The sequence below is a fragment of the Meriones unguiculatus genome, chromosome 16 (assembly GCF_030254825.1).
Source record: "Meriones unguiculatus strain TT.TT164.6M chromosome 16, Bangor_MerUng_6.1, whole genome shotgun sequence".
Lineage (NCBI taxonomy): Eukaryota > Metazoa > Chordata > Mammalia > Rodentia > Muridae > Meriones > Meriones unguiculatus.
In genome coordinates, this window is record NC_083363.1 from 57039140 (window position 1) to 57053716 (window position 14577).

General features: G+C 48.3%; 1 protein-coding gene across 2 annotated transcripts in view; it reads left to right on the forward strand.

The window, feature by feature from the left end:
* Plekhb2 (pleckstrin homology domain containing B2) overlaps nucleotides 1-8262 on the forward strand; it is a 34173-nt gene extending 25911 nt beyond the window's left edge. For both annotated transcript variants that reach the window (XM_060369850.1, XM_021644428.2), the window contains exons 7-8: nucleotides 745-850; nucleotides 5553-8262. In XM_060369850.1, coding sequence (XP_060225833.1) covers nucleotides 745-850; nucleotides 5553-5689 — 243 coding nt within the window. In that variant the 3' untranslated portion in view covers nucleotides 5690-8262. The remainder of the gene's footprint in view (nucleotides 1-744; nucleotides 851-5552) is intronic.
* The last annotated feature ends 6315 nt before the right edge of the window (nucleotides 8263-14577 follow it).

Consider the following 14577-nt stretch of genomic DNA (forward strand, 5'->3'; position numbering starts at 1 on the left):
TTGTTCTGAGGTCTGCTGCATGGTAGAGTAGGTGTCTCCTTATCTGGCAGGAATGAAGTGGCCTGCTCCTCCCTCATCCCTTTCTGGCTGTACTCTAAGGGCTCATGGGAGCCTTGTAGCTGTTGTAGTTGTAGCTGAGCATGCTGGTTAGGGCTCCCACCTCTGACCTTTAGCGAGGGAAATTGGGTGTTTCTGAGGTGTTTGTGTAGAGAGTGGAGGAGTTACTGTCTAAAGATATTCTCTCTTGCTAGGCTGTCCTTTCCTTTCTTTGGCTCTTGGGGCAGAGAGAGCAAACTTTCCTGGGCCCCCTTCCCTGTCTGTACTCTTGGGATTTCTGAGTTAGCAGCTTTTCCATTATCCAGTTTTGGATCTGCCACAGCATGCCTGTGGAGTTTCTCGCACACTCATTTGTGCATGCATGCACAATGTATATATATGCATGCATGTTATGTATGAATGCGTGTGTGCACGTTTGCACGCGTGCATGCATGTATTTAAGTGAAAATATAATCACATCATTTCCCCTCTCCCCTTCTGTTCCCCAGTACCTCCTGTGTGTGTCACCCCTCTCCATCCCCACACACCTTTGCTCCTGCTCAGAGGACAATTTTTAGGACTCATTCCCTCCTTCCCCTATGTGAGTTTCTGGGACAGGGACAGAATGCATGTCCTCAGGCTAGGTGGCAAGTCCCTCTCACCAGCCCCCCAGAATTGTACTTCTCACAGGACATTCTTCTCTTCCAGGTCTATGGCTATGGTCCGTATAGTGGCGCGTACCCAGCGGGAACCCAGGTTGTGTATGCTGCCAATGGGCAGGCATATGCTGTGCCGTACCAGTACCCGTATGCAGGTAACTCTTGCGGCCTGCTGCCCCTGATCTTGGCATACAGTGCGGGCAAGGAGGAGTCTTACCTTCCGATTGGAAGTTAAAGAGCCGCACTTTCAATTGGAGACCCCAAGTCACTCTGTCCCTCTGATTTTTGCTCATTTTTCATTAATAGTCTTCTTTTTTTTATATATTTTTTTATTTTTATGGTGCTAGAATGGTTGTGTTTATTTTGGGTGCCTGTGTTGTGTCTATGTGTGTGTTGGTGCCGTGTGCATCACAGCTCACGAGGGAAGGCCAGAGGACAATTCAAAGGAGTCATTTCTCTCCTAACCCTGTGTAGGTCCCAGAGATTGAACCTGAGTTGTCAGAATCGCAACAACTGCCTGTCCCCTACCGAATCATCTCTCCAGCCCAGTTTTTTGATTATTTAAATGTCTTAGTGATCTTTCTTTAAAGTGTAACCTAATAGGACTTGGTTGCTTGCATGTTCTGTATATCATTCAATTGAAACATTTTTAAAAGATTTGTTTTTAATTATGTGTAAGTCGCTGTAGTTAAGTGCACATGAGTGCAGGTGTCTGTAGGGGCTGGAATAGGGTGTTTGTTGCCTGGGCCTGGAGATATAGACGGTTGCCAGTTGACTGTGGGTGCCGGGAAGTGAACTAGGGTTCGCTGGAAGAGCAGCAAGTGCTCTTCACTGCTGAGCCATCTCTCCAGCCATTCAACACTAGAGGCATATGATAAGGAATAGGTTGATCAAACTGCAATTTATAGAGCAGTCTGGTGGTACAGTCTAAGTCTGCAGCGGAACTTGGTTGCTGGGAGCTGGTAGGACGGGTTGGTCTCCAGCATCCTTGTAAAAGCCAGGCATGATGAGGTGCACCTGTATTCCCAGCACTGGAGAGGTACAGACAAGAAGATCCTTAGAGCCCAAAGGAAAGTAGCCCTTAGCGTCTATCTGCAGCTCCCCAAATAATTATTTGTTGTTTAATGGGGCTTACTTGTACTTAAAAGTAATTTGTTATCTGAAACACAAACCCAATCGTGTGTCTTGTGTTTTAGTTACTAAATATGACAGTTTTAGACTAGTCAAAGTATAAAATCTAGTGAGGTGTGAGTGCTACTGCTGTGGGTATATGGGATTGTGAGGGTGGAGCCAGGGCCCGCAGTGAAGCTGCTGTGGACTTTAGAGAATCCTAGGCTAGGCACCTCAGAGGATAAAAGGCCCATGCTGAAGTCTTTGAAACATTCTATCAGAAACAATTAAGACCTTTCTAGCTCATTGATAACACTTTGTGATTAGGCTTTGTGGTGACCCACTATGTGTCAGAGTCAGGAACTGGTGAGTCTGCCAATGGTTTAAGCTGCTTCCTCCCTCCGTTAGTCTGCTGGCATCTTTAGTGTCTCATTCAGTGGAGCTTTAATAATTACACGCATGAGTCTATCTTCCGTTAATGGTCCAGGCTGATGCGCTTTAATGGGACTGTGTTATGTGAGCAGTGAAGCAGCTAGTACTGTTGGAGGAGCGGGAGGAGGAAGTGGAGGCAGAAGCAGAGAAGAAAATGGGTGAGGAGGCAGAGGTGGGGGCGGGGCAGAGGAAGTGGAGGCCCAGGATGGCTGGCTGTGGCACAGTGGGAGGAGGAGGAGCTCCCTGCAGCTTACAGCACACTAGGGTTCCTGTGACACGGTTTAGCACTTTGGACAAGAAGATTTGTTTTCCCCCAGATGCTCTTCTGCATTTCTTGGAGCTTGCATAATTAAGAGTGACATTAAGAGTGTCTGAAGAGTGTGACATTCTTGTTTGTAGATTACGAATGTGAAGATGGTATATTTCGGCACCTCTGGTGTCGGTACCAGGTGTACACACACCGTGTTCTTTGTACTCTTTGATGACATCTTGGATGTTGGGACAGTTGAAGTTCCCAGATAGCCTCAGTGGGTTTCTCTTTTAGTGTGTATCTGTTGAAGAAGTGACTCTGTTTGGGGGGCTGGGGGCATGGAGAGGAAGGTGTACCCAGCTCACGCTGGGAGTGAGAAGTCTCTTAATAGCTTGGGCATGACTGCAAGAGTCTGTTACAGTCAGAACAGCACCCCTCCCCCGAAATGAACTCCCCAGGAGAGACCTGTGTTGATGTTAGAGCTTCACTGGTGTGTGGGTTAGTCCCCCAGAGGGGAGTGTGTAGCCAGGGGAGAGGGGAAGGAATACCACTAACCACTGTCTGTAGGGAGCACATAAAGACACTCACTCTTTTCTATACTCACCTCCATTGGTTTTTAAACAAGCTGAATGTGGTTCTTCTCACCTTTAATCCGAGCACTCAGGAGGCAGAGCAGAGCAGGTGGATCGTGAGTTCCAAGGCATCCTGGTCTACATTGTGGGATACAAACTGTGACTGTTGCAAACAACAAAAAAACAAACTAAACAAAACAAAAAAACTAAACCAATCCCCCGGCCACCAAAAAAAAAAAAAAAAAAAAAAAAAAAAAGCGCCAAAGTAAGAGTAAGATACCATTTTAAGGGTTGAGAGTGATTTTTTCTCATGGTGTTTTCTTTCTGGTGACATCCTTAGTTGCCTGTCACAACTGAGGAAATGCAGTGTTGTGACACAGAACAGTTTTTGGTCATATTTCTTCCCACTTTGTACTTCACAGGAAACAAATTCTAGATGGTGAGTAGTTGGTGCAGTTGTCATAGGCCTCCAAGTGCTAAAATGACAGGTGTGAGCTGCCGTGCTTGCCTGCTGATGCATTTTTAAGCAGGCGTTTCCCCACTTCTCCCACATTCTTCACATTTGCCTGTCATCCAGCCAGTGTGGCACAGAGGGCTGCCATGGAAACCCGAGGCAGGCCCCTGTAGCTTTCTTGGTGCTCTGATCTTTGTAGTGCTGTGGTGTTTGGCCCTGGAAAGCGGAGGGACATGATATCTCAGTGAGCTGTAAAGAGCCATGTCTGTAAGGTTACAGGTCCTCCAGCTGCCCCCTCACTCTCTGTCCCATAGGTCAGGCTCTACCATGCTGCTCTCTGCAGAGCACTGATAAGCAGGCTGTGTTGTGACCTTGCAGTGCTTACCCCAACAAATGACAGTAAAGACCATTACCCAAATTCTTTTGGTTATGTTATGCAAGCTTTATTTTCTGTCAGACAGACAGACCGAACTGTTTCCCTAAAGCAGGATTTGAGGAAATACCCTCAAACACAGGGGAAGGTGGCGTTTATATGGCCCGGAAAATTTCAGGACTGGTAGGGTGAGGCATTTCAAAGGATTGGGGGATTTCCAGAGGAATTTTGGTTACATAGGAACTTGGCTGAACATCTCAAAATTATTTGGCAGAATGTCTTATCGGGGTAGAAGTTAGGGTAGAGGCTGTGGAACATGTCAGACTCCAGAAATTGGGTCAAGACCTGCTCAGATCCAAGTTTTACAGAAAACAAGATTGAATTTATTTTGACCCTGTAACAAAATGGCCTTTAATCTTAAGATGGAGTCGGGCTGGTCCCTTAGCAGCTCCCCAAACTGTTGAGTGCTTTCTTCTCCCTGGCAACTGAGGGCCTGCCTCCCTCCAAACCCCAAGGCAGCCTTCAGTTATCACTGTTCCTTGGAAATGGCCTCTTGGCTTCTGGCAGGAAGGCTAGGTCCATTGTATGGACCCCCAGCCTCAACACCCTGGAAACCTATGAGTAAGAAACTCCCCCTGTTTCCCTAGAACCGAAGGGAACGGAAAGCATCCTCCCCAGTGGCTATGATGTTGTTTGTTGCTTTTCTATTGTGACGAGACACACTGTGACCAAGGAAGAAGCTTACAGAAGAAACAGTTTATTGGGGCTTATGGTTTCAGAGGGTGAATCCATGACAGACAAGGAGGGAACAGACAGGCATGGCCCTGGAGCAGGAGAGAGAGAGAGAGAGAGAACTGGGAATGGTGTGGCCTCTTGAAATCTCAAGTCCCACCATGGTGACACATCTCCTCCAACAAGGTAGCACCTTCTAATTGTTTCCAAGCAGTTCAACCAACTGGGGACCAAGTATCAAAACATGTGAACCTGCGGGGCCCATTCTCGTCCAAGCCACCACACTCCTCCAAAAAAGTTTTTCTGAAGGATGATCCGCTTCCTCTTGCCTTTTAGACGGGCTCTCACTAGATAGCCCTAGCTGACCTGAAACTCACTGGGTAGACCAGGCTGGCCTTGAACTCACAAATATCCTCCTATTACTGGCAAGGTACACAGCACCACTCCAGGCCTTATGTATCATCTTTTAAAAAAATCTTTCTTTAGATGTATTTATTTAATATGTGTGGGTGTGTTTTTGGCTGTATTTGTATGTGCCAAGTGCATGCCTGGTGCTGGCAGAGACTGGAAAGGCCATTGGATTCCTTCGAGCTAGAGTTACAGGGCTTAGGAGGTACCATGGGGTGCTGGGTCCTCTGCAAGAGCAACCAGTGCTCTCAACACTAACCCGTGTCTCCAGCCTTCATGCACCATCTTTTATAAATTGCAACAGTGTCTTCCCTAGCCTATGGGTGGTGGGTCTTGGAAAAGGTTGGGTTGAGCTCCCTGGAACCACATGTTAATGCTTTTCTTATGGACCTCGAAGGCCAACTAGTGCAAAGAGCTGGTCACAGGGAGAGTGGCTACAGTGTCCATGTCAAGGGCAGCATCTTTTCAATGAACGTTGGGCTTCCAAATTACGTCATAAAAGATCTCCTTTCCTCTTCTTTTCTAGGAGTTTATGGACAGCAGCCTGCCAATCAAGTCATCATCCGTGAACGGTACCGAGACAATGACAGTGACCTGGCGCTGGGCATGCTTGCTGGGGCAGCCACAGGCATGGCCCTGGGGTCTCTGTTTTGGGTCTTCTAGAGCCTTCAAGTTGTTCTCTGCATAGCTTCTTTTAGTCCTGTGTGCAATAATTTGATTTGCAGGGCATTTCTGTTTGTGACACGTGTCTTTCGTAATAATTTAAATAGTTCTTTTGAAGGTGGCGATCCGATGATTGTGGTTGACCTGCATGGTACTGAAATATGCTGTGAGTGAGAACCTGAGTTCTTCAGGGTCCTGGCTTACACCAAGTCTCTCTTAGGGGACTCTTGGATGGCTTTATGTAATCACTCCCATTTCAAAGGGCATTTTATGTTCAGTTAGGTGCAGTTCTTAATTAAGGGATGATTTTCCCTGCTATGCCAATAATAATGATAATAGTAATAATGCTGATGGATGAGGGTGTGTGTGACTGCGGTGAGGAATTACAGCTCCTACTTTAACTGTGAAATCTCACTCTGGACCTGGCCTGCATGTTACCTCAGGAGCTGTGGGCCAGCAGCTTCTGCAGGGCTGAGGTGTGAGGACCCCATAAAGCCACGCCCTGGAGCTCCCAGCCACCTGCAGGACAGACAGCTCAGGATGGAGAGGGAGATCCCGTTCCTCTAAAAATTATGCTCCAGGAGTCTGCCCGGTTCCATTCTCTTGTTATTCTTCTGTTTGATTGGAAAGGGTCTCAACTTAGGAATCGATTTGAGCCTCAGAATTTGGGCCTTTCCCTTTAAGCCCTGCTGAATGAAGAAGTGTGTGGCGAGGGTGAGGGCAGGCTGGCAGCTGCCAGGTGATGTGTGTTCAGCTTCTGCTGCAGGTGTGTTGATTGCCCGCTCAGTCCGTGTAGAGCCTATTTTTCTACTTGTAAAGAAAGTATGTGAGGGGAAGCCTTAGTTAGGATGTTCCTGGTCGGGGGAGAGCCTTAGAATGTTTCTGCCTCTGGCCTTCTGGGGCCCACAATGCACAGGGATGCCCTTTAGCTCCCGGAGAGGCTCTTCCTGAGCAGTGGTAGGGAGGGCCCCGTGGCTGTCCAGAGTGAGGATGAACCCCAGCTGGGGGAGACTCAGGTTCTGAGTGAGAAATGGGGTTGGGTAGAGTCTCAGGGATTTGCTCTAATCCCTCATGTCAGTGGGGATCCAGTCTTGTTTTCATTCCTGACCCGCTCATTGATAGAAATGCTTAAAACATAGTCCCCATGTTTGATGCTCTGGGAGGCCCACAGTCCTGCTTTCTGATTAAAAAAAAAAAAAGTGTTTCCAATATTAGAAAACTCATGTTCCACATGTTTAAAATTTTATGTTCTTTCATGTGTTAAAGCTCCTAATTACAGCTTTGTGACTGGCATGTGTTAAACACTGCCTTTTCACAAAGGTAAGGCAGCACAGTGGAAGCCCCGTCCTTTACTTAGCATCCCCGCCCTTTACTTAGCATAGCCCCGCCCTCTACTTAGCACAGTCCTGCTTCTCCTGAGTGCTCAGAAAGCACACATTCTGACTGTGTCCAGCCCAGTGTATGCGTTTTTAGCCTTGCTGTACTGTTGGGCAACTCTCTCTTGGTCAGTTCAAATCTTGAACTGACCTCCATGTGAGACAGTTGCCAAGTAGGTGTGGTGGTGCCCACAGTGTTTTTCTAGCCTCTCCTTGAGGACTTGGCATAGCACTGCCCGTTTCTAGCTGAAGTTTGCTTCTCTGTGACCTCTGAAAGATGGGCTATGAGACAATGCTGTATTGATGGTTTATAGTGTCACTTTAATAAATGTAATGTTGATTTTACATCCTGTGTTGTAAGCCTGGCCTTTTCTCACAATGTTATCATTTTTAAAGCTCCGTGCTTTACTTACAAAACCTTAGAGTCAGTTTTTAGTGTTCCACGGGGATGTTAATTTTGAACTTAGTTACTGGGATTCCTAAAGCCACACAGTATTGTGTTATGGCCATGAAATACTATTGAAACAGAATTCGCTCGTACTGTCCCGTGGTGTGCTGTGCCTAGCCCTTGACCCCAGTGGGGCTGGCCGTAACAGACAGCCATAGTTGAGCCTGATCGTTTCCTCAACCCCTGGCCTCGTAGACACCACCCTTTGCTTCATGTCATTTGCCCCTCAGTGAATCATGAGAGTAGCGGTTGGAGGGAAGTACTTGTCCAGGGTTGAGCTTTTCTCTTCCATGGATGCTTTTAAACAATGTCCCGTGGCGGGAAGGGGTTAGCTGCTGACACTGTGCCTGGCTGATTTCGTTGCTCTTCTGGTTCTTTGAGTTAACTCAAGAACTTTTCACATGGCAGAGGAAGCCTGAGGTTCATGTCTTAGACATCCCTTGTCAAGAAGGCCCAACTCTGCATATTTTAGGTCATCGTCGGTGCCCATGGTAGCCTTCTGGAGAGTAGCAAGTTCCTGCAGTTGAGACAGAATGATCTAGATTTATTTTCCACATCTGCTGTTGGTCCCATGTAACCTTTCGTTTTACTTTCCAGTTTATGTAGTGTGAAAGGCTTAGAACGAAGGCCATCTTCTTTGTGATTGCTTCTATTATTCTGTTGTATCTAGAGCCTGTTTTCTCCCTGTATGTGCATATGGTATGTTTATCAGTGAACTTGTTAAAATATTAAATGATCATTAACCTTAAGCGATGTTTCTCTGTGACTTCTGTTGTATTTTGAAATCATCTTGAGGAGGCCGGAGAGAGAGTTAAATGTAAACATGAAGACCTGAGATCATATCCCCAGCATCTGCGTGAAAGCTGGGCATGGCTACAGACATCTGTAATAATAGAGCTGGGGCCTTGGAGAAAGGACAGACCCCAGAGCTTGCTGGCTAGCCTTCCAGCCAATCAGTGAGCTCTGGATTTATTGAGAGGCCCTGTCTCTAAAGATCAGGTGGAGGTGATAGAGGATGACCTGCTGTAAACCTCTGGGCTTCACACATCCGCACAGGCACATACACGTGAATCACCTTGAACTGGCCATGGTGGCACATGCCTCTAATCCCAGCCCCAAGGTGGTGGAAGCAAGAAGATTCTAAATTTGAAGCCAGTTTGGGACCACATAAAAAGAAAATGGTAACACATTGTCAGCCTTTTCTGTTGTCAGCAGCAAGAATTCCACATATTTGAGACTATAGGTAGTAGAGATTTACTGTCTCTTCAGAAGAAGAAGCTCACAATTCCTTTTCTTTTAAGACTTAATTTTATTTCATTTATTTTTTGAGACAGGGTCTTACTGTTGTAGCCCTGACTAGCGTGGAACTTAGTATGTAGATTAAACTGGCCTTACACTCACAGCCATCCATGGTCTAGGTGCTGGAATTAACGATGTGTGCCACCACTCCCGTCATGTTATTTTAATTCTGAGTACTTCTGCTTGTCTGTCCAGTAGTATGTGTGCAAGAATACAGGTGTCTGCAGAGGGTTGGATCCCCTGGAGCTGGAGTTACAGGCAGTTGTGAGCCGCCTGATAGCCATGCAGGTGTTGATCTTAGCTCTTCTGAAAGAGCAGCGTTCTTAACCTCTGCGCCGTCTCTCAGCTCCTAACTCACCAAATCTTACAGCAGCTGAAAAGGAAGTTTGGCTTGGGTTGTAGCTGCCGAGGCTGGGACCCTGAAGCCTACGATTCACTGGGAAGCAGAAAGTCAGTCATTACAGCTTGCATTGGCACGTATGAGACACAGACACCATGTGCACAGACACACGGTGGCCTGTGTGGCCACGCTTTTACATTGGCTGTTAGAAAACTTTCCTCGAGGAGATCCTACTGACTTCTCTGATCTCTCTGGGTGCACGTCCTGTGTGGTCCAGGGAATCTACAATAGCCACACTTTTGCTTTTGGATTGGAGAATCTATTAAATACATATCAAGCCAAAGCAAAAGAAAACTAAAAACACAAGCAGAAAGAAATAGATAGCAAAGCATTCAGCAAAAATTGACCAAGAAAACCCCATTGAGGAAGTCTGTGAGTCTTAGGCAGAACAGAGCCAACCTCAGATGAGGTTACCATATGAAAGAAAAGACATAACAGGAAAAGAGCATCATCAAGCCAGGGACTTAAGAACATGAGGCAGAAGTGGCCTACAGGACTAAGGCAGCCAGCTGCAGCTCCCCAGGTAGAGCAGTATGCCCCACGTGAGGCTTCCAATTTGAGAACAAACAGCAACAGAGATATGACCCATGTGTATGTGTGTGTGTGTGCTCTCATGATCTTGGGGACAACTCTCCTGCCTTCCACAGATGGCAAGGGTTGGTGGTGGGACAGAGAAATGACATTCTTAAGGTCTGGTGCTCGCAGTATCCTGAAAAGACTGGAAGTTGAAGCAGTCAGCTTGAGTTCCTTTTGTGTTTTCTCTCTGTGGCTGGGGTTTCCTGTGGCTAACCAAGCTCCCATTCTGGCCTCTCTTTGCTGTTGGAGTCACATTTTCATAAAAAATGTATTTATTTTTAATGTACATTTGGTGTTTGGCCTACGTATATGTCTGTGAGGGAGAGGGATCCACTGGAATTTGAGTTGTAAGACCAGGCAGCTGTGAGTTGCCATGTGGGTGAAGGGAATTGAACCAGGGTCCTCTGGAAGAGCAGCCGATGCTCTTAACTGCTAGCTATGGTGCCCACAGGGTGGGTGTGTCTTTACTTCCCCAGTCTTGAGATGACAGGTATAAGCTGCTATGCTTAGCTTTTTGAATGGGAACCATATCTGGATCATCATCAACAGCATGAAAGAGGACCAGGAAAGCTTCCCAGAGGAAGCAGGCTATTCAGAAATTATAGGGGTTTTAAAAATACTTGCTTTAAACAAAAACAAGGACCTGGTGAGATGGCTCTGTTTGGCCCGAGTCTGATCCCTACCTGCCCACATAAAAGGGCGGGTATAGATTGGTGCATTGTTCAGGTTCAGCCCTTCAGAAAAGCCAAGACCTTCTTGCAGTAGGTGACCATTAACACAGAGCCCCACAATGGGACAACAGGCCTGGTGAGAGAGACTTTGAAGCACCCAGTCCTAAATCTCCATTAGAGCCCTCTGCTCAAGGTTCAGGGGTCTGTGTGGGAAAGGAGACCGAAAGATTGGAAGAGCCCGAGGCGATGAAGGCCTTCAAGGAAACAGTGTCTTCTGGGCACAATTGGGCCAATGCACGTATGAACCCATAAAGACTGGCCGCACACACAAACCCAAGCCAAACAAAGTTCCAGCAGGAGGAAGGAAAATCCAGCACAAAGCCCAGCCCCAACGAAGGCATTATTTGCAGTTGCTCTCTGTTGAGAGAGGGAAAATCCGCTTTCTCCTGTGCAGTGGCACTGAGTGTATCTATCTAACAAGTATTTGGCCAACACAAAACAGACCCCATGTTACATTGCAAGTTAGGTTGGAGAAACTGCTGAGGGATATAGATCTTCCCGCACTCACTCCAATCTTCCCAGGCAGCTGGTGCTTCTTGGGAGCTGCCACTGGGTGTCAGAGTGGCCCCAGGAAAAGTGTCTTCTTATCAACCAGCCCCTCCTTAGCCCTGCTGAGGCCCAAGGCTGAGTTGGAGGTTTAAGAGAGGAAGCGTGAGGGTTGAGTACCTGAACTGAGTTTCTGTCATAGCTGTGTACCCCTTTTTGTCCTCCAAAGTCAGCCTGTCTCTTGCTGACATTTCAGGCACAAAGGGATGTCTGATAGATGAAGCACTCAGCATAGAGAGGGCTGGCTAAGCCCTAACAATAGGGACCTCCTTTCCCTGCTCTTTCTGCCACCTGGTGTTGAGGGGGACAGACCCTGAGCTGAACGAGTGGGGTACGGTCCACACTGTAGACACTGGCTGTGTAGACAAAGAGCTTCCTTCTGTGTTTGGGCAGCAGTTACCTCTGTCAGAAGACCATTTTCCCTGTCAGGGTGAGGTTGGTCTGTGGCAGCTTTGTGAATGGCCTAGACCCGGCTGGTTTTATTGTTTCTATTGCTGTGTAGGACAATAGAGGGTCTGTAAGGGACTCACATGCACTCAGCCGGCCCCAGAAGCCGGCTTTTCACTCTATCTTTTGTGAAATAGATGGCCACGGTGTCTGGCAGGGGTTGAGGAAAGTGAAGGTTAACACAATGTGAACACTCAGGAGTTCACAGCTGAGAGTACAAGCCCAGTGAGAGAGAGCCTGTGCCAGCGAGAGTACGTGCTCCACAAAGTGCGGAGTGTGTGTTTGTTAGAGTGTGAATTTCCTCATGGCCTTATCTGCCCTCCGTGCCCCAGATGCTGACTGACTGCACCCGGAAGACCGGCATCTAAGGGTTCCTTTACCTCCGCCTAGATTACTGAGCTCGTTACTGGTGCGGTACCCTGGGATGACGGGCAGCTATCGTGACAGGTCTTGCCCTGGAAGGTCTGCTGTGGGCCTGGGCAAGGCTTGGATAGCTGCGTCTCAGGGCTCTGGGGAGGTGTGGACATGCAGGAACCAGGCTGGCCTTTCTGAGCACACCTCTTCAACGTGTGTGTAAGGGTACCATGCAGACTGTGCTCACGGACTTGAGTTTCCTCTCTGCAGCCCAGTGTACAGGGGGAGGGAAAGAGCAGGACCTTCTGGTGGCCCACCCGACTCTCCAGCCCACCTGCACCTGTACAACCTGCAGGCGAAAAGTGGCTTCTCTGCCTATGGGCGGCATGGGGTCAGCAGCATGTTACCTAGGGCGCCCAAGGCGGATAAAAAGACTGATGATGACCAGCCGTAGCCAGGGGCGAAAGGCCTGACTACCAATCTTTTACACTGAACTAGGAGGAAGTCATGCCCAGAGGTAAGGGCAAGGACTTCTGCATTCACTGACTTAGGGCAATCATTCACCAGTGTATCTGTCTATCTATCCATGTACGGGTCTATCTACCCTCCCATCCACTGCCCCCCCACCCCCATTCTCTAAGCAGCTGCTGTGAGCTAGGCCTGGGCCGGAGCTTGTTCAGCAACAGTGTGTGGTTAAGAGCAGGAACCCCTTGCTTCCGTCCATGTCCCTGTGTGGTTCTCCTCCTTCCGGGGAGGGGGAGGGCTGTTGGCCACCAGCTCATGAAGTCAGGAGGAGCAGAAGGCGAGAGGCAGACCTTGGAAGGCTGCGTGTAAGTCTAAGATCAAACACTCCGGGAACCACTTCAGGGAGCTAGTTCAACTTTAATTCAGGAGAGCAAAGGCTATATACCCCTTGGGGAGCGGGTGGGGGGCTCCCGGGATAGATGTGCACCATTGGTTGGAACCAGACACTTCAAGAGTGCTTGATTGGCATTAAACAGCACATTCCTACCATATGAAAGGGAACATAGTACCTAATTATCCTATAGGCACAGGGAGGGGAGAGCTAGCAGGGAGCCATATGTCAGAGGTTATATATCAAATGTGGTTAGTGGCATCTATGTCTAAAGACACTCTCCAGACGAAGTCAGGCAGAGAGTAGGAGGCCCTGCTGGGGAGAGGGAGTCCTGCACCTTAATGATGAGCTCAGAATGGCTATCCGGACTGGGAGGACTGCAATCTCAAACAGCAGGGTCCTTCCACCATCCCCGTGCTGGGTGTCAGCCAGAAGCAGGGTGCACTTGAATACGCCAATCCCAGGGTTCTTTCTGGGAGTCCATGCTCTGTAGACAACCCATGCGGCCATGCAGATACGCAGCTAGGGAGAGGCCCAGACACAGGCCTGCCATGTGTAGGTCACACATCACGGGTGGCTGCTGTGCTGGAGGAGAGGGCAGAGCCCTGGACCGTGATGTCTCCACCGACGCTATAATCTATAATCCACTACAGTCCACTCTGTCACACACAGAGCCCCTACCAACATCTACTTTCGGCCTCGGGGTTATTTTTCTCTCTGTTGTGATACGGATACCTGACAGAAGCCACTTAAGGAAGGGAGGACTCCTGGTTTACTCACAGTTCAAAGGTACCCAGCCTTCTGCTCTGTGGGGGGAAACTAAAAGCAATTCCTTAAAATCAGGAAGGAGACAAGGGTGCCCCCCTCTCCACCCTTAGTTAACACAGTGCTCAAAAGTTAGGCTAGAGCAATCAGAAAGAATCCCGTGTCACACCTAATTTGCTCATGCTAGGGCTCAGCCCTGCTGGTCCCATCACTTCACAGTAGTGCCACCCTGTGGACCAAGCTGCCAACAGTGGGCTTTTAGAGTGCATTCAGGTCACACCCAAGCCATAACAAGGGCATTTCATGGACACCACCTTACCTAGGTCATGTAGTCTGCCTTGTGTGCATGTGCACACACACACACACACACACACACACACACACGCTCATGCCATAGTTCTTGTGTGAAGGTCAGAGGATAACTTGTGAGAGTCAGTCTTTTCCTTCTGCTGTGTGGATCCTGGGATTTGAACTCAGGTCCTCGGGCTTGGCAGCAACTGATGACCTGATGAGCTGTCAGCTGACTTTCTGCAGCAGATAAAATAGACACACCTTGTGGAAATATATCATACTTTATTTAGTGGGTTACCGAGTCCAAGTTGACTGAACTCTGAGCAGGCAGGTGGCATTGTTCTTAGCCTGGAAGACACTCCAGAGACTTGTCAAGCTCTTTCCATCCTGTCACCTCTGTAGTGCTGAGGCTTCAGCTTGAGCTCCTGTCGTCTCCTGTCATACCTGCTGCTGAGTTCCCTCCTCTGCCTGCCTGTGACCATCCGTGTCTTCTGCCTTGGGTACCATCTCTGTTTGGAGCCAGGCTGTGGAGAAGATAGCCTAATTCTCACGGATTCCCAGTCTTCCAACAGATGGAAAGCCTAGGGAGGATACTGAACTTCTGCACAGGCTGTCCTGTTGTTCTGCCTCAGCTGAATTTTCTAGCTGATGACTTCGTTGGTGGGTCTGTTGTGAAGAAGAAGCTAGAAAAACCCTACAAAGAAGCATCAAAGTGTTTGGAAGGCTGCAGGTCTCAGAAAGGCATGCTCTTGGGTTGGATGTTAGAAATTTGCTTCTCCCTTCTCCATCCTGACCCAGG